This window comes from Cupressus sempervirens, chromosome 11, assembly GCF_028749045.1.
Source record: "Cupressus sempervirens isolate cs-2001-9-10 chromosome 11, ASM2874904v1, whole genome shotgun sequence".
Lineage (NCBI taxonomy): Eukaryota > Viridiplantae > Streptophyta > Pinopsida > Cupressales > Cupressaceae > Cupressus > Cupressus sempervirens.
The window spans coordinates 700,271,565-700,295,484 of record NC_143128.1 but is presented as its reverse complement, the minus strand read 5'-3'; the positions used below and the strand labels follow the sequence as shown (position 1 = coordinate 700,295,484).

The following is a 23,920-nucleotide window of genomic DNA, read 5'->3' as shown; positions in this document are numbered from 1 at the left end:
CCTTCCAGTATTTGATTGCAACATTCTTTTCTATCATTAGTGTTCTTGCACAATTCATGATGGATCTATTCCTTCTTTCAATTATACCATTATGCTAAGGTGTACTAGGGGCTGATACATGTCTCTTAATTCTTTTTTCAATGCAAAATTCATTGAACTCATTGGTAATAAATTCACCACCTTTGTTTGATCTCAAACATTTTAGCTTCTTTCTAGTTTCTTTCTCTAGTTTTGAAAAGCTTCAAATTTTTCCATTAGATACATTACAATCATCATTCTAGAATAATCATCAACAAAAAAAATGAAAAACTTATCTCTGCTATAACTCTCTATTCTAATAGGTCCACATAAGTCTATATGTACAAGCTCTAAGAGTTCTTCAAAATGACAGTTCTTTCTTTTGAAACTGGTTTTTCCCATCTTACCAATTTGAAAATTTTTGCATAGACCCATATCAAGGTTTCTCAAGCTAGGAATACCACTTACTCTTCTATTTTAGCTTATCTTGACCAAATTATCAAAGTTTTCATGACATAATATTTTGTGCCATAACCAACCTTCTTCTACTTGAGCAATAAAACATGAACTTTCACTGAGATCAAGATAGAATATATTACCTTTTGTTTGTTTGCCAGATCCAACCATATTTCCTTTACCATCTAGTAGTCTAGCCTTCCCATTCATAAATTCTACCTTGAATCCAATGTTATTCAACTATGCCACACTTAGTAGATTATGCTTTAGTCCTTCAACCCAATAAGCATTGTTACATCTAAGTTCATTGGTTAATGAGATACAACCTTTTCCCTTTATTTAAACTTATCTTATATGTATCAATGATGGGAATCTAGTGTTGACCAAGCCAAGAAATGTCAACCAAGTGATTCATTTTATACCAAGCTCATAGTGTTAGTTTTGACTAAGCCATGTAGTGTCAACCAAGTGATTCAATTTATATGTTGAGTTTCATAGTATTGACCAAGTCACCAATGCTAACTGATTTCAAACTACTTGAAAGTGATTAGTATGAACCGAGTTTATATGTCTACTGAGAGCATGATGATGTGTTGATAATGGTTGTCACTTGACCCAAGCTACAGTTCTACTTAGTACTCAAAGACCATATTTTTGACTAATATACAAGCATAATTATTAAGAGAAGAAGCCAAGATCGGGGCCACACTTGTAGACATCCAAGCCATGATTCTCTCGAATGTGGATGCATTGTAGAAACACATTGGGGTGTGTGCACCAATTTGTGGTGCCAAAAACATGACAACCCAAATTTTTTTCATTTAAAAAAAATGTGCACACGCTTTGGCTTGGGCTCCACAAGCCTAGCCCAAGCCAAAGTGCATGCGTGCTATAGCGCATATGTGCTTTTTAAAATTAAGAAATTTTATATATGGGCTGCAAACACATGACCCATTTCATTTTGTTTGTATTTCCTCCTCACAACCCATACGCAAGTTGAAAAAATTGAAGACCTTTGTCACCCGCCTCCTCAAAATGCCTCCTCATCACCAAAGTTCAAGATCGGGATCGCGTAGTATGTTTTCTACTCTTGTTTTTGCATTGTTTTGTAATTTTTTACATTATTTTGTAAGATTTTTCAATTTTCCTTTAAATTTGTTTATTTATTTAGATTGCAATTGGTTTCTTATTAGGAAATGTAAATAATCAACCACAAAATCCCTAGCCGGATCAAATAAATCAAAATGAAAACACTCCACAAGATCCTAATCAAAACCCTCCACAAGATGAAAATCAAAACCTTCCATAGCAAGAGTAAGAAATTTTTCAACTTACACTGATTGGAAGACCTCCTCCTAGCACCCAAGACAACATTATGAATGAGATAAAAAGAAGGGAAAATAAATTAGAAGCACTCATTGGTAGGTTGAAAGCATGTGGATAAACCAATCCGATGAGATCACAATTGGCATCCTCCCTTGAGTCCATTATGACCCATGTAGCTTATATTAGTGGTCAGTTGGATATTTGGCATGTTAAGAGGGATGAACAAGGAAGATATTATGCAAACAAATTATCATATCAAGATGTAAAAAGAAAGAAATAACAAAAGGTAGCATTTGTGCATTGTTTAAAAATCCTGGTGAACAAAATACTATTAGAAAAACAACTAAAAGGTTCCCCATCCATTGGTGCATACATGATGGTATTAGAAATAACTATTGGGATAGATGGTAGATGGTCTTTGATGCCCCTCCTTGCAATAATCACAAAGTTCCAATGTATTTCTTAAAGAAATTATATTATGAATTTGTCCTTGGGGAGATCCCTAATTATTTTGATATATTAGAATCTCAAGGTATAGGTGGGGGGGTCATCATTTGAGAGGTCGGGGGCATGTCGTGACCCTAATGTTGTTAGGGAACCTATTGTTAAGCCACAAGGTGAGCATGTGATTATTCCTTTAGTTGTGAAGGAACATGTAGAGACCAACACTCTAGGTACTATTAATGCTTTGATGTAGACCCTCATTCATTGCATGAGTCTGTCAGTTGAGGAGGAGTCTTTTGTGTATCATAGTCACATGTGCACATCATGTGGATCCTTATGCACATTTGACAATCATGTTGGAGATAGTATGGATGATGGGCTAGTCACTAATTAGTTCCTAAGTCAAACATTTGGCATTGACACATAGGTAAATTACAATTATAATAAACTAATTTGATCACATTTTGTATGTATAGTGAATGACTATTTAATTAGCATGTATTTTCATTGTTCAAAATTCAAGGTAAGAGTGTTGCTAGCCCTAGTAGAGATCCCCTGGCCCCATTGTTTGTCTAGTCGACAAGTCCAGAGGTATCTATTGATTTAATCATTTAAATTAATACATATATTTATTAAGTAATCATATTAAGGATTGACAAAAAAATTTATGCATGTGCATCAGTTCTCTACTGGACCATCAAAATTCACTAAGAACTTCGAGCTTAGGTGTGATACAAGATTCATAGAGGTACATTTTTTTCATGTTAATTTAATTTATTTGATTATATTTGTTTCATGTTTCATGTTTCATGTTTCATGTTTCATGTAACTTGTATTGTATGACATGCAGCTCTTGACATCTGAGACTCCTCATCTTCGCTAGACCATAGATCGTGGAGTTGTTGTAGTAATGACTAGTTCATAGCCATTGACTGAGGTATGAAAGAATTTTCTTGGTTTTAGTTGTTGTTTATAATAGTTAGTATCAAAATTTCTAATTTTATTTATAAGTTATTATATTGATTGAATTATTGTAGGGTCTGGTTACACCCAATTGTCTGCGAGCCTTTGAGGTAGATGTACAAAGTGACTATTTGATGACAGTAAGAAAATAATTAATTTTGCGTGTACATATATTTTATTTCAATGTATAATAATTATCAATTCATATCTACTTTGTTTGTATCATCTTGAGTAAGAGAAGAGCCTAAACAAGAGGATGAGTGAGCATGTGAGGAAGATCACATCATCCCCATCATCTCCCTCCACATGATGACCGAAGACCTCTAGGGATTTTTTTCCTTCCCCTCGTAGGAAGAAGAAAATATAGTTGATAGACACAAATGTATAGGCATTAGTGAACATATATGTTGGATTTTATGTCAGTGGACATATTTGATATACATTTGATGTATATATGACATTTTATATTTGATGTATGACATATATTTTATGCATGACATTATTGATTAATATATGATATTTTTGTTCATGTATGACATTATTGGTTATCATAATATATTATGTGTTTGTTAATGTATGACATTATTGGTTATCATTTTATATTATATGTTTGTTCATGTATGACATTATTGGTTATCATAATATATATCTTGTTTTTATTGTTTACATTTTAAATACATTTCATGTGTTTCATTTTAATATAAATTTCATCCAAAATGATGCAAAATGCTCACACCAAAGGCTAGTGGATTCCCAGCAAGAACACTTTTAAGGAAAACTATCTTCCCACCTTCATAAGTGTCTTCAAAGAATCTTTCTAACTTCGTTACAACATTCAACAAACTTTTACCCAACTTCACAAAACTACTTGATCACTTTCCCTATTCAAGACTTGGGAAACAATAAGAGAAAAATGAACAAATTTGAGAAATGGATATAATCAACTTCTTGCTTAAAACTAACATCTTAGACACTTCAAGGAACACCTAATAACTATCTCACAAACTTAAATTTGTCATCTATTCCATCCTTCCAAGAGAATCTTTAACATCATATGAATGAAAACAATCTTCCACCATCCTATGATTGTATTTTCTTTCCAACATGTAATTTTTTGATTTTTGGACAACTCTTCACAAATGGGAGTGGTTATGTTTCAACCAAGAAGATAATTAACATCTTCCACTAACTCCATTCAATGATAACATGCAGCTATATAAGGTGTAATGACTCTCAAAACACTTATTGAGTCAACTTATTTACAAAAACAACAAAAAAAGAAAAATCGTTGGGACTAAGGCAACTTGGGTTTATAGGTGACCACAATTTCCTTGACCTTACAAACAACGACTGCTTAATGACCATAAAAAATAACATGTTCAAAATGATGTGTATGATCACCCCTTTATGTTCTATCATGAGTCTCCATCATTGGATGAGATGACATATCCAATTATCATAGTCAAAGATCGCTACCCTATAGCATTCAGTGACTCTTAGGGATGATGCATTTTGGCATGCATGAGAATGTTTGAGTCCTCAATGGGATGGTAGAAGCTTGGAGCTAGTGTTTACCTATCCATCTAGAGCTAACAAAATAGACAGTTTGATCCCACAATGAAAGGCGAGAGAGATTTGGCAGTTGGCAACTTTGTACTAGCCAACACTACAAGTTTCAGCATCACCAGAGATGGCATCACAAAATCAAAATGGAGTAAGATCACCAAAAAGTGATAGAGGTTATTGTAGGTCTCTGTAACAATGGTCTTATAGCACCTAGAATTGCTTCCATACCTCGCACAAGCTCCGAGATATGCCTCGTCAAATATCACTGCCCTATGGCATATGGTCACTCTTAGGGATGTTTCAGTTCGGTGTGCCTGAGAATGTTCAAGCACTCAAAAAGATGGGACAAGCTTGGAGCTAGGGTTTACCTGACCACCTAGTGCCAACAAAATAGATAGTTTAATCCCATGATGAATGGTGAGGTAGATTTAGCAGTTGGAAACTTTGTGCTAGCAAACACTACAAGTTTCAACATCACCCAAGATGGCATCACAAAATTAAAATGGAGTAAGATCTCCAAAAAGTAAGAGAGGTTATTGTAGTCAAAGATTGTTGCCCTATAGCATTAAGTGACTCTTAGGGATGATTCGGTTCAACATGCCTAAGAATGTTCAAGTGCTCAATGAGACAATATGAGCTTGGGGATAGGGTTTACCCAGCCACTCAGAGCTAAGAGAATAGACTATTTGATCCCATGACAAATGGTGAGAGAGATTCGACAATTGGCAACTTTGTACTAGCCAACACTACAAGTTTCAGCATCACCTAAGATGGCATCGCAAAATTAAAATGGATTAAAATCTCTAAAAAGAGAGAGAGGTTATTGTAGGTATCTGCAACATGGTCCTATAGCATCCAGCATTGCATCCATACCTCACACGAGCTCTGAGATATGTCTTGTCAAAGATTGTTACCCTATGGCATTTAGTGACTCTTAAGGACATTTCGGTTTGGCATGCTCGAGAATGTTTGAGCACTCAACGAGATGGGATGAGATTGGGGCTAGGGTTAACTTGGCCTCCTAGAGCTAATGAAATAGACAGATTGATCCCATGACGAATGGTGAGGAAGATTTGGTAGTTACTTTGTACTGACCAACACTATGAGTTTCAGCATCACCTGAGATGGCGTCGCAAAATCAAAATGGAGTAAAATCTCCAAAAAGCGAGAGAGGTTATTGTAACTTTCCACAACAAAGTCCCATAACACCTAGAATCACATCCATACCTTGCACGAGCTCTAAGATATGCCCTGTTAAAAATCATTGCCCTATGGCATTTAGTGACTCTTAAGGACATTTCAATTCAGCACCTAAGAATGTTCGAGCGCTCAACGAGATATGACAAGTTTGGGGCTAGGGTTCACCCATCCACCGGAGGATAGTTTTATTCCATGACAAACAGTGAGGAAGATTCAACAGTCGACAACTTTGTACTAGCAAACACTACGAGTTTTAGCATCACCTCAGATGGCATTGCAAAATCAAAATTGATTAAAAACTCCAAAAAGAGAGAGAGAGATTATTGTAGGTCTCGACAACATAGTCCTATATCACCTAGAATTGCATTCATACCTTGCACGCGCTCTGAGATATGCCCCATCAAAGATCACTGCCCTATGGCATTTAGTGACTCTTAGGGACAATTCAGTTCAGCATGCCCGAGAAAATTTGAGTGCTCAACAAGATAGGATGAGGTTAGGGCTAGGGTTTACCTAGCCACCCAGAGCTAACAAAATAGACAATTTAATCCCATGATGAATGGTGAGGGAGATTTGGCAGTTGGCAACTTTGTACTGGCCAACACTATGAGTTTCAATATCATCCGAGATGGCATCGCAATATCAAAATAGATAAAAATCCCCAAAAAGAGAGAGAAGTTATTGTAGGTCTCTGCAATGTGGTCTTATAGCACCTATAATCACATCCATACCTCACATGAGCTCTGAGATATGCCTCGTCAAAGATCGTTGCCCTATGGCATTTAGTGACTCTTAGGGATATTTCAATTTGGTGTGCCTGAGAACATTCGAGTGCTCAATTGGATGGGACGAGCTTGGGGATAGGGTTTACCCAGCCACCTGGAGTGAACAGAATAGATAGTTTGATCCCACAATGAACGATGAGGGAGTTTTGGTAGTTGGCAACTTTGTACTGGCCAACACTACAAGTTACACCATCATCCGAGATGGCATTGCAAAATCAAAAGAGAGTAATATCTCCAAAAAGTGAGAGAGGTTATTGTAGGTCTCTACAACATGGTCCTATAGCATCAAAAATTACATCCATATCTTGCACGAGCTCTAAGATATGCCCCATCAAAGATTGCTACCTTATGACATTTGGTGACTCTACGGGATGTTTCAGTTTGACATGCCTAAGAATATTCAAGTGCTCAATAGGACAACACAAGCTTGGGGCTAGGGTTTATCCGGCCACTTGGAGCTAATAGAATAGATAGTTTGATCACATGACAAATAGTGAGAGAGATTTGGCAGTTGGTAACTTTGTACTGGCCAATACTACAAGTTTCAGCATCACCCAAGATGGCATCGCAAAATCAAAACAGAGTAAGATCTCTAAAAAGTGAGAGAGGTTATTGTAAGTCTTTGCAACATGGTCCTATAGCACCTAAAATTCCATCCATACCTTGCACGAGCTCCAAGATATGCCCTGTCAAAGATCACTACCCTATGGTATTTAGTGACTCTTAGGGACATTTTGGTTTGGCATGGCTGAGAATGTTTGAGCACTAAATGAGATAGGACAAGCTTGGGGCTAGGTTTTACCTGGCCACCTAGAGTTAATAGAATAGATAGTTTGGTCCCATGATAAATAGTGAGGGAGATTTGGCAGTTGGCAACTTTGTACTAGCCAACACTACAAGTTTCAACATCACCTGAGATGGCGTCACAAAATCAAAATAGATTAATATCTCCAAAAGGTGAGAGAGGTTATTGTAGGTCTCTACAACATGGTCCTATAGCACCTAGAATCACATCCATACCTCACACGAGCTCCGAGATATGGCCCATCAAAGATCATTTCCCTATGCATTTAGTGACTCTTAGGGACGTTTTAGTTTGGCATGCCCGAGAACATTCGAGTGCTCAACTAGATGGGATGAGATTAGGACTAGGGTTTACCTCACCACCTAAAGCTAATAGAATAGACAATTTGATCCCATGATGAATGGTGAGGGAGATTTAGCAATTGGCAACTTTGTACTAGCCAACACTACAAGTTTTAGCATCACCCGAGATGGTGTCGCAAAATCAAAATAGAGTAAGATCTCTAAAAAGTGAGAGAGGTTATTGTAGGTCTCTGCAACACGGTCATATAGCACCAAAAATCACATCCATAGCTTACACGAGCTCCAAGATATACCCCATCAAAAATATTTCCCTATGCATTTAATGACTTAGGGATGTTTCAGTTCGATGTGCCCAAGAACGTTCGAGCACTCAACGAGATGGGACAAGCTTGGGGCTAGGTTTACTTAGCCACCTAGAGCTAACAGAATGTATAGTCTGATCCCACAATGAACAAAGAGGTTGATTTGGCAATTGGCAGCTTTGTATTGACCAACACTACAAGTTTTAGCATCAGCCGAGATGGCATCACAAAATCAAAATGGAGTAAGATCTCCAAAAAGTGAGAGAGGTCATTGTAGGTCTCTGCAACACAGTCCTATAGCACCTAGAATTACATTTATACCTTGCATGAGCTCTAAGATATACTCCATCAAAGATCATTGCCCTATGCATTTAGTGACTCTTAGGGACATTTTAGTTCGACGTGCCCGAGAACGTTCGAGCACTCAATAGGACAAGATGAGCTTGGGGCTAGGGTTTACCTGGCCTCCCAGAGCTAATAGAATACACAATTTGATCCCATGACAAATGGTAAGGGATATTTATAGTTGGCAACTTTGTACTGGCCAACACTACAAGTTTCAATATCACTAATTTCTTTATCCTTTCATGGTAGTCTACCGCTAAATGTCCATAACTCATTTTTTGTTGGATCTTCCAATCTCTCATGCCTTAGCATGGCTCTCCTTAGAATACCTCTATCGATTTTCAATGTTTTTCTTGTCTTTCTCATGAGTCGAGCTTTCTTCATTTGGGTACTTACTATTGTCGATGTAAGTACTCATTTTGTGATATTACTATCTTTGGTGTGTGATTTAGAACCCACTTTGTCATAAGCACTCATTATATTCTTTACAATTCTTTTTTCATTTGAATCATCCATCGTTCTTAGCCCAAGAATCTTCATGATAGGCCTAAATTTCAAATTTCTCATCATTTCAACAAATAATTGGCATTGACCTATAATATTTAATTCTTCAAAGAATAATCTCCACATATGATTAACTTTTCTTTGACAAGTACACTTGCTAATCTTGTCAGGCATTGATTTCAAAATGTTAGTATCAATATCAATCAAATATTTTAGTCTTCTAAAATGAATTCTAGAAGGCGTTATAATCTCTTCCATTTTCTCAACATTTTGAACATCAACATAAGGTTGAGTGCTTTGTGTACCTTGAACTGAAGATGATGTGCCTTGGCAATAAAATGCAAAAGATGGAATATCACCTACTTGATATGTTGATGTTGTGCCTTCAACATGACATAATGGAGTGTGTACATTGTTGGATCTACAAATTAGTGTCTCTTCAACATGAGATGATGATATGACTCTAGCATTTGAAGATGGTGTAGCTTCACAATTCAATTGCCTTCTTGAGCGTAACAGTCTCATTCGTTCTCTTTGTCTTTCCAATTATTCCTCTTTGTTTCTTTGTATCAATGGTTCTTGTTCCTCTTCGAAAGTCAATTCTTCATTATTGCTTTGTAATTTTTTTTGTTCATATAGTAGTTTCATTTTATCTCTTTTAATTACCAAATCTCTCTCCCTCTCTTCCGTTGTTTGATTTTTTGATTTCTTCCTTGACATGATGATGATTTCTATATCTCAAATTATTCAAATATCTGAATTACTTACAATTTTTAAATTACAAATCATTCAAATACATATACAAATTATAATTATTTCAATGAATATACAATATATATTAAACAACTTTTCAAATTTCTAACCATTTCCAAATAACAATTTATTCAAACATACAAATTTCAATGAATTCACTATATATCAAACAACATGTCAAATTATAATCAATTTTGTTTCTATATAACAACAAAGAATATTTAAAAAGGATTGCACTAACCTTTTATATAGAAATAATATTCCAAAAGCCTTCAAATAGTGTTTGCTAACTTCCAATAGCTTGAAACCTATGTTTTTTGTTGGAACTATAGAATGCACAATAGACAAAAAGCAGAATATGGATCAGAAGGGAACCAAACTTTCATTATGACCATTTTTTGGTGTTCTCATATAGTTTGTACGCACTATAACACATACGCCCTATAAAGCACTTACGCACTATAGTGCATACACACTATGTGAAGAATAATCTCTCCCTATCCCACCATCCCCCATCCTCTACTCTCTCTCCCTACTCTCTCTCACTCTCTCAATCCTCTCCCGTCCCCTACTCTCTCTCACTCTCTCTCTCCTCTCCCATCCCCTACTCTCTCTCACTCTCTCTTATCCCATCCCTTTCTCTTTCTATCTATCTCCCTCTCCCACTACCTACTCCCTCTCCCACTCTCTCTCCCATCCCCTACTCTCTCTCTCACTCTCTCTCCTCTCCCATCCCCTACTCTATCTTGCTCTCTCTCTCCTCTCCCATCCCTTACTCCCTCTCTCTCTATCTATCTCTCTCTCCCATTGCCTACTCTCTCACTCTCTCTCCCTCATCCCCTACTCTCTCTCTCTCTCTCTCTCTCTCTCTCTCCCATACCCTACTCTCTCTCTCTTCTCTCATATCCCCTACTCTCTTGCTCTCTCTCTCCTCTCCCATCCCCTACTCTCTCTCTCTCGCTCTCTCTCCCATTCTCTACTCTCTCTCTCTCTCTCTCTCTCACACACACACACACACACTCCCATCCCCCTCTCTCTCACACTCTCCCTCTCACACTCTCTCTCCCACCACTACTCTCTCTCTATATATCTCCTTCTTCCACTCTCTCTCCCATTGCCTACTCTCTCTCTCACTCTCTCTCCCACTACCTACTCTCTCTCCCATCCCCTACTCTCTCTCGCTCTCTCTCCTCTCCCATCCCCTACTCTCTCTCTCACTCTCTCTCCCATCCCCTACTCTCTCTTGCTCTCTCTCCTCTCCCATCCCCTACTCTCTCTCTCTCTCACTCTCTCTACCATCTCCTACTCTCTCTCTCTCTCTCTCTCTCTCTCTCTCTCTCACACACACACACACACACACACACACACTCCCATCTCACTCTCTCTCTTTCTCTCCTTCTCACACTCCCTCTCCCACTGCTACTCTCTCTCTCTCTATCCCACTCCCTCTCCCAATGCATACTCTCTCTCATCCCCTACTCTCTCTCTCTCTCTCTCTCTCTCTCTCTCTCTCTCTCTCTCCCACCACCTACTCTCTCTCTCACTCTTTCTCTCCCATCCCCTACTCTCTCTCTCTCTCACTCTCTCTCTCTCTCTCTCACATACTCCTATCCCCCCTCTCTCTCTCTCACTCTCCCTCTCCTACTCCCCCTCCCACCGCTAGTCTCTCTCTATCTATCTCTCTCTCTCCCACTCCCTCTCCCATTGCCTACTCTCTCTCCCATCCCCTACTCTGTCTCTCGCTCTCACTCTCCCACTCCCTCTCACACTACCTACTCTCTCTCTCACTCACTCTCTCCCATCCCCTACTCTCTCTCACTCTCCCTCTCCCACTCCCTCTCTCACTGCCTACTCTCTCTCTCACTCGCTCTCCCTCTCCCACAGCCTACTCTCTCTCTCTCACTCTCTCTCTCACTCTCACTCTCTCCCTCTCTGCTCTCTCTCTCCCATCCCCTACTCTCACTCTCTCTCCCATCCTATACTCTCTCTCTCTCTCTCTCTCTCTCTCTCTCTCTCTCTCTCTATGTGCCACCCCTACTCTCTCTCACACTCTCACACTCTCTCCCATCCCCTACTCTCTCTTTCTCAGACACACACTCTCTCATCCCCCTCTCTCTCTCTCCTCTCCCATCCCCTACTCTCTCTCTCTCACATACTCTCATTCTCCTCTCTCTCTCTCTCCCCCTCTCCCTCTCCCTCTCCCTCTCCCACCACCTACTCTCTATCACTCTCTCTCTCCCATCCTATACTCTCTCTCTACCACCCCCTACTCTCTCACACTCTCTCCCATCCCCTATTCTCTCTCTTACACACACGCCCATCCCCCTCTCTCACTCTCTCCCTCTCCCACCACCTACTCTCTCTCTCTCTCTCACTCTCTCTCCCATCCCCTAGTCTCTCTCTCTCTCTCTATCGCTCTCCCTCTCCCACTCCCTTTCCCATCGCCTACTCTCTCTCTCACTCTCTCTCTCCCATCCTGCACTCTCTCTCTCTCTACCACCCCCTACTCTCTCTCACAGTCTCACACTCTCTCCCATTCCCTATTCTCTCTCTTACACACACTCTCATTCCCCCCCTCTCTCTCTCTCTCTCTCCCACCACCTACTCTCTCTCTCACTCTCTATCTCCCATCCCCTCTTCTCTCTCTTAGGCTACGATCTCTCTCCCCTCTCCCATCCCTTTCTCTCTTTCATAGAAACACACTCCCATCCCCCCTCTCTCTCCTCTCACATCCCCTACTCTCTAGATCTCTCACACACACTCCCATCCCCCTCTCTCTCTCCCCCTCCCACTCCCTCTCCCACCACCTACTCTCTCTCTCCCATCCCCTACTCTCTCTCTCGGGTTATATTTTCTCTCTCTCCCCTCTCCCATCCCCTACTCTCTCTCTTTCACAGAGAGACACTCCCATCTCCCCTCTCTCTCTCTCCTCTCCCATCCCCTACTCTCTAGATCTCTCTCTCTCTCTCATTCCCTACTCTCACACTTTCACACTCTCTCCCATCCCCTACTCTCTCTTACAGACACTCCCATCCCCCCTCTCTTTCTCTCCCACTCTCTCTCCCATCACCTACTCTCTCTCTCTCCCATCCCCTACTCTCTCTCCCCTCTCCCATCCCATATTCTCTCTTTCACACACACACACTCTCATCCCCCCTCTTTTTCTCTCTCTCTCATCTTCCATCCCTTTCTCTCTCACACACACACTCTCATCCTCCTCCTCCTCTCTCTCTCTCTCCCATCCCCTACTCTCAATCTCTCTCTCTCATCCCATACTCTCTCTCTCTGTCACTCCCACTCTCTCTCTCACAATCTCACACTCTCTCCCATCCCCTACTCTCTCTCTTATACACACTCCCATCCCCCTCTCTCTCTTCCTCTCCCACTCCATCTCCCACCACCTACTCTCTCTCTCTCACTCTCTCTCTTAGGATACTCTCTCTCTTTGACACACACTCCCATCCCCCCTCTCTCTCCTCTCCCATTCCCTACTCTCTCTCTCTCTCTCTCTCTCTCTCCCCCCCCCCCCTCTCCCAATCCCTCTCCCATTGCCTACTCTCTCTCTCTCTTTCTCTCTCCCTCTCTACCATCCCCTACTCTCACTCTCTTTCTCTCCCATCCCCTACTCTCTCTCTCTCTCTACCACCCCCTACTCTCTCTCACACACTTCCTCTCTCTCCTATCCCCTACTCTCTCTCTCCCCTCTCCCATCCCCTACTCTCTCTCTCTCTCTCTCTCACACACACACACACACTCCCATCCGCCTTCTCCTCTCTCTCTCACTCTCGCTCTACCATTTAGGTCTCGGTAGTGCGCGCACATTAAAGTGTGTACACACTATTAAGATCAAAATTTAAAAAACCTTTAAATAGCACGTGTGTGCTATAGTGCGCACACTATTCAAAGCTTTGCATTCTACCAATCCTAAGGCTTGGTTTTTCCTTGGGGATCCAACCCAAAGGTTTGGAGTCTCTAAACTAGTCTAAGACATGTTTTGCTGCAAACATACAAAAAATAATTTATTTTTCTTGTGTGCTCCTCTTCAAGTTTCCTCGTAGTTGAGCATTAATAAAATCAGGTTATATGACATTGTAGGTCTTTGTGTTAGATATATAACCATATAATTTATTTTTTATTTGAACTATTTCAAGCCTTTCAACTATAACTTCTTTTGAATTTATGCCCATTTTTTTTGGTCAAAAATCAACATGTACTAATTGGGCTGTAAATTTTAATTTGTTCATCGAATTCCACAACAACTTAGTAATTTAGAAATTAGACTCCATTCTACACACTTTGAAAAAAAGAAGTTTTTTTATTTTAGATTAGTTTTCAATCATTTCTAGGGGGAGCACACAGATATTTCACATTTTTGGGATGTGCCCAATTAAAAAATTCATTAAAAAAAGTACACATTATAAAATTACCCAAAAATTTTGAGATAAACTACACTATATTAGGTAACTTTTGACCAGAGTGATTAAAGAATTTCAAAAAAAAAAAGGTCAAAATTTTAGGGAGGCCACACTTTGTACTATGGTATTTTTTTCTGAATAAATTGTACCACTTTCTATGGCTCCCTTTATTGAGGACTTAAAATTAAACCATTTTGGAAAAGAAAGTAGTTTAGAAACTAGATTCAAAGGACTACTACTTTTATTTTTGTCATATCTTAAAATTTTGAGTGTAACTATCTTCAAATTTTTGTTCAAGTTCAGAAATTGCTAATATCATATAAAAGGTGTCCACTTATACCCCCCTTTTGGCACAACTTGGTGCACTTACCCATTGCAGATGCCAAAACTCTCATCCATGATAACAACTTCTCCATAGCTGATCACATGATAGAGTTATCAGTAGATGTACAGATTGCATTGCATGCTACCAAGGTGTTACAGGAAAATTAGGACAAGACAATGGAATTGATTTTGAAGGTACAAGGAGAAAATAAAGATATGAGATATATGTATATAGTGAGTAAAGTATAATATATGATATATGTATGGGGGAGTAGCATAATATTATATAGATACATGTATAGTTAATCAGAAAACATCTCTTACAAAAGAAAATTTGAAAAATCTCAAAAATAGAGTATGTTATCGAGTTGAAGACATAGGACGGAGAAAAAATAATGTTTTGGAATTAATAAATTTAGAATTTAATTTTTTATTGATAAGTGATTTTGTCACTAATGCAAAAGGGGCAAATTGTTGACATTATGGTCAAGTTTGTTTATTAGTGACTCACACTTAGTCAAATGGTTAGCATCTACTAAGTTTATCTTGCAGTTTACAATGTTAATCAAGTAATCCAAGTTCTATCAATTTCTACAGTTGCTACCGAGTTTTAGAATCAATATTCAATTCACACTAAGCAGTATTTACCGAGTTGATAAGTAACAGTACAAGCCGAGCTTCATAGTATTAACCGACTTGTATAGTGTCAACCATGGGCTCCAGTGTTTATCAAGTGCACATATCAGTGATGTGAATCCAATGTTGACCAAGCTAGGAAGTGTCAACCAAGTGATTTAGTTTATAGTTTATACCAAGCTCGTAGTGTTCGTATTGACTGAGCCATGTAGTGTCAACCAAGTGATTCAATTAATATGTTGAGTTTCACAATATTCATCGAGTCACTAGTGTTGACCGAGTTCAAACTGGTTGAAAGTGATTAGTACATGAACCAAGCTTCTATGTCTATTGAAAACGTGGTGATGTTGAATGTTGACAATGGTTTTCAAGTGTTAGAACCTCATCGAGTTTATCTTCAGAACCCGAGTGCCAGTAGTTGAGCCGACTTTGTGTATTTTGGTGAAACTTGTATTGTAGCCGACTTTGATTGAATTGTAATTTGGATTGGTATATATGAAATATATTGTATCACAGCTAAAAGACAGAAATATGTATGTGAGATATCATAAGAGCAAAAGTGTGAATTAAGAACCCTACAAGCAGTATAAGGAGCATAAAAGATTTATCTATCACAACAGGGTGATTATTACACTTTAAAGGAATCTCAATCAGCAAATCAGAGTTACTGATCAGAAATCAACCACTGGTTCATCCTAACAGGTGGAATAGTTAAATCCTTTCACAAGGTAGACTTAATAGTCTTTTGCAAATCTCTTTACCAAGTGCATACTTCATTGTATGTTTTGTAAATCCTTTAACAAGGTGGACCTAGCAGTCCTTATTGCTCCTAACAGGGTAGATATTCAGAAGTGATCAATTGTAAGCCTTAACCGACCAACTTTATACTGTAGTACTAAAGCTTGTGGGTATCATCCGCACCCAATTTTACTTTCTAATTGGAAGGTTTCTGAGTCACCATATTTTGTGTCAAAGTGTTATGAATATTCTAATGCTTTCAATTTTTCATGCATGCAATTAGATCAGAATATATACAAAAGATTAATTGATGAAATAAGAATAAGTTCTATTGGTCCCTAATTCACCCCTCCCCTCTCAATAACCTAGCCTATCCTATATTTCCAATAGAGACATCCGTTTATTTCTTTTATATATCTTTCTCCCTCTATATCTAGCTTCATATCCCTTTCACTCTGACACATTCTTATTCCTCATTTTCTTTTCTTCATTTCTATCTATCTCTCTCTCTCTCTCTCTCTCTCTCTCTCTCTCTCTCTCTCTCTCTCTACCTTTCTCATACACTTCTTCATTTATCCTCTCTCTATATTATATCACTTCCTTTATCTTTATCATTTATCTTTATCTTTATCTTTCAATTTTTATCTCATCTTTCCAACCCCAAAACTATTTTGTAGGTTATATCCACTCCATCCCTCCTTTCTATCCCCAAATATCGCCTAAACTCCTTTTTCTATCACCCCATCCAGCACTCACTTATCGATATCCCTATACAAAAAATCACTAGAACATCCTTTGTGAGAACATTCTTTATATATATGTGTGTGTGTGTGTGTGTGTGTGTGTGTGTGTGTGTGTGTCGTACGTTGTGGTAGAACTTATATCTAGTGACAAATAGAATACACATAACCACATTTCAATGAATGCAAAAGTGGGGAGGAATATTTTTATTGTTTAAATACATCCCTAAATCCAATATAATAGAAACAAATGTAGCTTTTACTACATTGATAAGATTCATTGCTAAGATTCTTTGGTTACTTGATATTTATATATTCTTAATTATAATTTGTAAATAAGTTTACTAAAATATTATCTAATCTAATCTGTAGTACAATATAGAACCTTCCGTGATCAGTTCATAAATAGAGATATTGATATCCAGCCAGGTTTTCAACTTTTTACGTAACATAAGGGTCCGTTTGGTTTCTCGAATATGATTTGAGAATTGGCATTCGGAATTCTTGATTTGGGATTCTAGAACTTGAAATCCAGATTACTGTTTTGAGGATTTGATTTGGGACCGTTTGGTTCATCGAAAATTCATTATGAGAATACACATAACTGTTGTTTGGTTGCACATCTCAGAAATTGGAATACTGGCCAGAATATGAAAATTTATTTGTTTACATTTTTCAACATGAATGAAATATATTTTTAATACATCATTTTAGCTTGATTTAAAATATGATTAAATGTACCTTACACATTCATGATTCTTAAATCATTTTATTTATTATTATCATTCTAAGAATCTTCCTTACCATGTCATATTTACCATAGACATATTAGGCTCGATGGAAGACTCAGACATCACACCCATTCTGCCAAAGTTTAATGGCCATAACCATAGGCTTGGATGTGTATATGAAGCTATTCTGAAATTTATACAAGCCCACCTTAGGATAGTTTCTAATGATTGTGTATCTATAGTTCTATTTGACGATTATGCAGATAAAGTGTTAGAGATGGAAAATTTGAAACGTGTTGTAGATCGCCTTCTTTAGTGGAGGCCTCGCTTGGGAACTACCTATAAAGTAGGGTTGGAGGCTGTAGAGACAATAATGATGAAAGATGCCCAAGACCAGAATGTGAAGACAAAAAGTCCATTAATATTTTTCCTCAGCGATGGAGAAAATGGGACGGAGAGGCAAAATCGGCAATGACAATATTAGCAGATCAAAACTGAGCGCGAAAACAAATAGGTCTTGGCGGACATCAAATAAAAGTTTATTTCAATTAATTTGGACTGCTTGTTTTCTCAAAATTAGAATTAAAATGGGTATTTGAGCAATACCAACTATTTGGAAGGAAGACCAAATTCTTGAATTGGGGGATAAATGAGGATACGAAATTCTATTTTTCTCTAATTCTAATTCATGTTTTGCAGACCCAAACAATAGATTGTGAATTTTTTGGAATTTCGAATTCTAATTCTTGCTCAAATCCACGACCCAAACGGGCCCTAAAGAGGGGCCGCTGAAAAGTCCATAAAAATGCACGTTGCTGTCAATCTTAAATTATTTCTTATCTAGAGAGAATCTTTGAAGTTGGGTTTGAATCTCCGCCTGACCATGATATAATTGCATCTTCATACGCACAATGGATAAAGTCTTTCCTTAAAATGTGTAAGATTCGATCATTACTACCCAGGTTCGTTTAAGGAATTCATTAAATTCCTGCACATATTGCTAGATTCCTCGATCCAATTTAGCAGTTTGGGGATTTCAAGGTAATCAGAGATCCCCATTTCTTCTGTAATAACTGTAACTCGACCTAGTTACAGTTGTTATCTTTTCCGCAATTTGGTGTAGGTATTCAAAAATCTTTTTTATTAATCTTCTTCTGACAAATATCGCAGTTTTCGCTGTGACAAGAGTGGCTGCGTCAGAGGTTTGAGCATTCACCTGAATTTCGTTTTTTTTTTTATGCAACGTTTTGCTTATTTTAAGCTTTACTCCATTTCGACACTTTTCGAGATTCAGTAGATACTAAATTTCAACTGTTTTAGATTTTATAGTTTCTTCTCTTCCATTGGCCACTCTCTGCCATCAGTTCAAGTTACTATCTGAACTAAATTAGAAAGAATCCATGGAATTATCTACAAATGGGTATGCTAGGGTTTTCATTGCTGTATATATTCTATCTGGGATTGATTGTGTAAATAGTTTTTTAGCACCAATGTTTTTATCATCAGGATGCCATGTTACATGATGGGAAACGTTGGTGCTAAAAAAATATTTACACAATCAATCCCAAAAAAAATATGTACATAAATATGGATTGTGGAAATCTGATGGACCTGATTTTCATTTCTGTAATGATCTTATGTTTTCTCTTCATTCTTTTTGCAAACTGTGCAGCAGTTTTACTGGGAGACGCCAGGTGAACCTTATTCCTGCACTGGGTTGTCCTTCGCATTAATCTATATGTTGAGGCTGAAGAATCCTTGTTTCTCTGTTCTGTAACCCTAAGTGAGGGTATCCAAAAATCTGTTGGGCATTATCTGTTATCTGTTCTTGCAGCTTGGTGTGAGAAGATTTGATTTCAATCATGGGTGTGTCTAATGAAGGGAAATTACCTGTAGAGATTCCTAGCAGACGGTTTCGCTATAATTCGCCCATTGTTCAGGTGGTCCTGATTGGATTGATCTGTTTCTGCTGTCCTGGCATGTTCAATGCTCTCAGTGGTATGGGAGGTGGAGGACAAGTGAATCCAGATGCAGCCAACAATGCCAACACTGCTCTTTACACAACATTTGCAGTGTTTGGAATACTTGGTGGGGGGATATTCAACCTCCTAGGGCCTCATATGACCCTTTTTGCAGGGTGCTCCACCTATGTGCTCTATGCTGGATCATTTCTCTATTACAACCATTTCCAGCATGAGTTGTTTGCTATAATTGCTGGGGCACTTCTGGGTATTGGAGCAGGGCTGCTTTGGGCAGGGCAAGGGGCTATCATGACATCATACCCTAGTGAAGACAAGAAGGGCAAATACATCTCTATCTTTTGGAGCATCTTCAATCTTGGAGGTGTGATTGGTGGTTTCATCCCCTTTCTATCAAATTACCACAAGAAAGCAGGGAATGTGAATGATGGAACATACATTGGATTCATGTGCTTCATGGCTGTAGGTACTTTTCTGACGTTAGCCCTTCTTCCACCTCATAAAGTAGTCAGGAATGATGGAACTAGGGCAACCTTGTTGAAGTATTCCAATCCAAGAACAGAGTCTCTGGAGGTTCTCAAGCTGTTTACGAATTGGAAGATGCTGCTGCTTGTTCCTGCCTCTTGGGCTAGTAACTTCTTCTACACCTACCAATTCAACAATGTTAATGGTAAGCTTTTCACAATAAGAACAAAGGGATTCAACAATATATTCTACTGGGCTGCCCAAATGATAGGATCTATAGGAATAGGGTACCTTCTTGACCATGGTTCTCAGAGCAGGAAGAAAAGGGGATACATGGGTGTGTGTGTTGTTGCCTTGCTTGGGACTGCCATATGGGGTGGGGGGCTTGCCAATCAGTTGAAATACAATGGGGACAAACCTAATCTGGATTTCAAGGACTCTGGGGGCTCTTTTGCTGGTCCTTTTCTCCTCTACTTCTCTTATGGTCTTCTGGATGCCATCTTTCAAACTCTGGTGTATTGGATGATTGGAGCTCTTGCTGATGACTCACAAACCCTAAGTAGGTACAGTGGATTCTACAAAGGTGTACAAAGTGCAGGAGCAGCTGTAGCTTGGCAGGTGGATTCACATAATACTTCTCCAATGGCAGAACTAGTGATCAACTGGTGTCTCACCTCCATCAGCTATCCCCTTCTACTTATTCTTGTTGCCTTGGCCGTTCATGATAAGAAACCTACTGATGCAACTGATTTTGGAGCGGGCGGGGATAATGAAAATGAAAAATCAAAGGGCATCATGCAAATGTAGTTGCAAGGAAAATTCGCGTCTCCTCACAGGCTAGTGAAAGTAATGGAGATCATGCATTTAATGCAATCTACTAAATCGTGAAAGAAGTCGTAATGCAAACCTTGGTTTGAATTGATTAGGTTTTTCCAGTACTTTGCGGTTAATCTGTCACCATGTTCTGATATTCCTCCGGGTTTCCTGATCTGGTTTTCAAGAGGAACGCTGTAGAAATATGCTCATCTTGGTTTTTGTTTGCAAAATTGTGTGAGTGAAATAGGACAGAAGTGATCATTCCGTTAGATTGGAGATTTTTTAAACTTGAATGCAAATCTGTGCGCTTTAAGCATTTTGGAATACTTTGTACACGTCTTTATTTGAATGGTTGTTATGACATTTCACTCGTCCATTTAGTAAGTGTCATTTTAATAAGTTAGCTTATATATACCTATATATACATTACATCGAGAATGATTACTCTCAGCCTAATGTATCTATAGGTATATATAAGCTAGTGGCAGTGGCAGTGCAATAGAAAAAACATTTACTTTTTATTTATGTTTTGATAAGGTTATTATAAAATTCATAATTAATTTTTAATTAGAGTTGTATAAAGTTACTATAAAATTATGAGCTTCAAAACATTTTTTTAAAATTTTATATATGAAGTTTAATTTAGATTTTTTATTTTTTATTTTTTTGGGATATTGTAGTGTAAAATGTTACAATCAAACGTAGATATATGGTTAGGGTTAGGGTTAGCATTAGGGTTAGAGTCAAACGTAGATATATGATTAGGGTTAGGGTTAGGGTTTGAGTTATGGTTAAGGTTAGGGTTAGAGTTATGGTTATGGTTATTGTTAGAGTTATGGTAAAGGTTCAGATTAGAGTTATGTTTATGGTAAAGGTTCGGATTAGAGTTATGTTTATGGTTAAGGTTAAGATTAGAGTTATGGTCATGGTTAAGGTAATCGTTAGGGTTAGGGTTAGGGTTTGAGCCAGGGTTAAGGTTAGAGTTAGGGTTAGGTTTTGAGTCAAGATTAAAGTTAGGGTTAGGGTTAGGGTTAGAGTCCAATTATGGTAGAGTTAGAATTAGGGTTAGAGTTAGGGGTGGAAGTATGTTTATGGTTAAGGTTAGAGTTATGCTCATGGTTAAGGTTAGGGTTAGTGTTATGGTTATAGTTAGGGTTAGGGTTAGGCTTCAGCCAGGGTTAAGGTTAGAGTTAGGGTTAAGGTTAGGGTTTGAGTTAGGATTAAAGTTAGGGTTAGGGTTAGGGTTAGAGTCCAATTATGGTAGAGTCAGATTTAGGGTTAGAGTTATGGTAGAGTTATATTTATGGCTAAGGTTAGGGTTAGAGTTATGCTCATGGTTAAGGTTAGGGTTAGAGTTATGGTTATGGTATGGGTTTGGGTTATAATAGAGCTAGGGTTAGGGTTAGGGTTAGGGTTTGAGTCAAGGTTAAGGTTAGAGTTATGGTTAGGATTAGCGCTTGTGTCAGGATTAAAGTTAGAGTTAGGGTTATGGTTAGAGTCCAATTATGGTAGAGTTAGATTTAGGGTTAGAGTTAGGGGTAGAGTTATGTTTATGGTTAAGGTTAGTGTTAAGGTAAGGGTTAGGGTTAAAGTTAGAGTTAAGGTTAGAATTAAGGTTAAGGTTAGTGTTAAGGTTAGGGTTAGGGTTAGAGTTAGAGTTAGGGTTAGCATTAGGATTAAAATTAGGGTGATGGATAGGGTTTGAATTAGAGTTAGGGTTAGATTTAGGGTTAGGGTTACAATTAGAGCTAGAGTTAGGGTTAGGGTTAGAGTTACAATTAGGGTTCGAGTTAGGGTTAGGGTTAGGTTTACAATTAGACTTAGAGTTAGGATTAGGGTTAGGGTTAGAATTAGGGTTACAAATATAGTTAGGATTAGAGTTAGCATTAGAGTTAGGGTTAGGGTAAGGGTAAGAATTAGGGCGAGGGTTAGAATTAGAGTTACAAATACAGTTAGGGTTAGGGTTAGATTTATAATAAGAGTTAGAGTTAGAGTTAGAGTTAGAATTAGATTTAGAATAAGGGTTAGAGTTAGAGTTAGAGTTAGCATTAGGGTTAGAATTGGGGATAGGGTTAGGGCTAGGGTTAGGGTTAGAATTAGAGTTAGAGTTAGGGTTCAAGTCAAAGTTAGAGTTAAGTTTAGAGATAGAGTTGGGGTTAGGGTTAAAATTAGTATTAGGGTTAGAGTTAGGGTTGGGATTAGGATTAGAATTAGGGTTACGGTTAGGATTGGAGTTATATATAGTATTATGGTTAGGATTAGGGGTAGGTTTAAAGTTAGAGTTAGGGTTAGGGTTAATGTTAGGGTTAGGCTTACAAGAAGAGTTAGAGTTAGAGTTAGGGTTAGGGTTAGAATTAGGGGTAGGGTTAGAATTAGAGATAAAGTTAGAGCTAGAGTTATAGTTAGATGTAGGGTTAGAATTAGGGCTAGGATTAGAATTAGCATTAGAGTTAGAGTTAGGATTATAATTAGTGTTAGGGTTAGGGTTAGGGTTAGGGTGAGAATTAGAGTTAGAGTTATAGTTAGGGTTAGAGTTAGGGCTAGAATTGGGGTTAGGATTAGAGTTAGGGTTATCTACATTAGGGGTAGGGGTAGAATTAGAGTTACAGTTAGAGTTAGAGTTAGGATTAGGGTTAGGGGTAGAATTAGGGTTACAAATATAATTAGGGTTAAAGATTGAGTTAGAGTTAGGGTAAGGGTAAGAATTAGGGTTAGGGCTAGAATTAGGGTTACAAATATAGATAGGGTTATAATTAGGGTTAGGATTAGGGTAAGATCTAGAGTTAGGGTTTGAGCAAGAGTTAGAATTAGAGTTAGAACAAGGGTTAGAGTTAGAGTTAGTGTTAGAATTAGGGTTCGGGTCAAGGTTAGGATTAGTACAAGGGTTACAGTTAGAGTTAGGGTTAGCATTAGGGTTAGGGTTACAATTAGTGTAGGGTCTTTTTTAGTGGTGAATATTTGTAATTTTGTGAATTTTAGAAATTGTTTGCTAGTTTGCTAGTAATTTGGCTAATAATTTAAGATTTAATGCAACCTAAATCACCACATTTTTATTAAATTTAGTTCTAAAATATTAAAAATCGCTCAATAATTTATTTTATTAAAAAATTTAAACTCAAAGATTCACCACAATATTCAATACATGATTATATTTGATTCACCTAAATATTAAATATTATCGAAAAAATTAAAATTAATTTACCAATAATTATCATAATTATTAGTTACTTTAGGGATATATTACCAATATTTAGCTTTCACTATTGATTTAAAATATAATGTAATTATCCTCATAATTTCCATGAGA

General features: G+C 38.0%; 1 protein-coding gene across 6 annotated transcripts; it reads left to right on the top strand.

Annotated features, from left to right (window-relative positions):
• Positions 1–18,207: 18,207 nt before the first annotated feature.
• Positions 18,208–20,937, top strand: LOC149531613 (UNC93-like protein 1). 6 transcript variants are annotated; one of them, XM_089810143.1, is made up of 3 exons: positions 18,208–18,394; positions 18,524–18,555; positions 19,029–20,937. In XM_089810143.1, the coding sequence occupies exon 3, from the start codon at positions 19,216–19,218 to the stop codon at positions 20,602–20,604; it is 1,389 nt and encodes a 462-aa protein (XP_089666269.1). In that variant the 5' UTR covers positions 18,208–18,394; positions 18,524–18,555; positions 19,029–19,215; the 3' UTR covers positions 20,605–20,937. The 6 variants fall into 6 exon arrangements, with proteins under 6 accessions (XP_089666269.1, XP_089666267.1, XP_089666272.1 ...); XM_089810141.1 differs by having other exon boundaries at positions 19,026–20,937; XM_089810144.1 differs by having other exon boundaries at positions 18,234–18,315; positions 19,026–20,937.
• Positions 20,938–23,920: the final 2,983 nt, after the last annotated feature.

Excerpts from the sequence above, each read along its gene's own strand:
- LOC149531613 (XM_089810146.1), top strand. The coding sequence starts at position 19,216 with ATGGGTGTGTCTAATGAAGGGAAATTACCTGTAGAGATTCCTAGCAGA.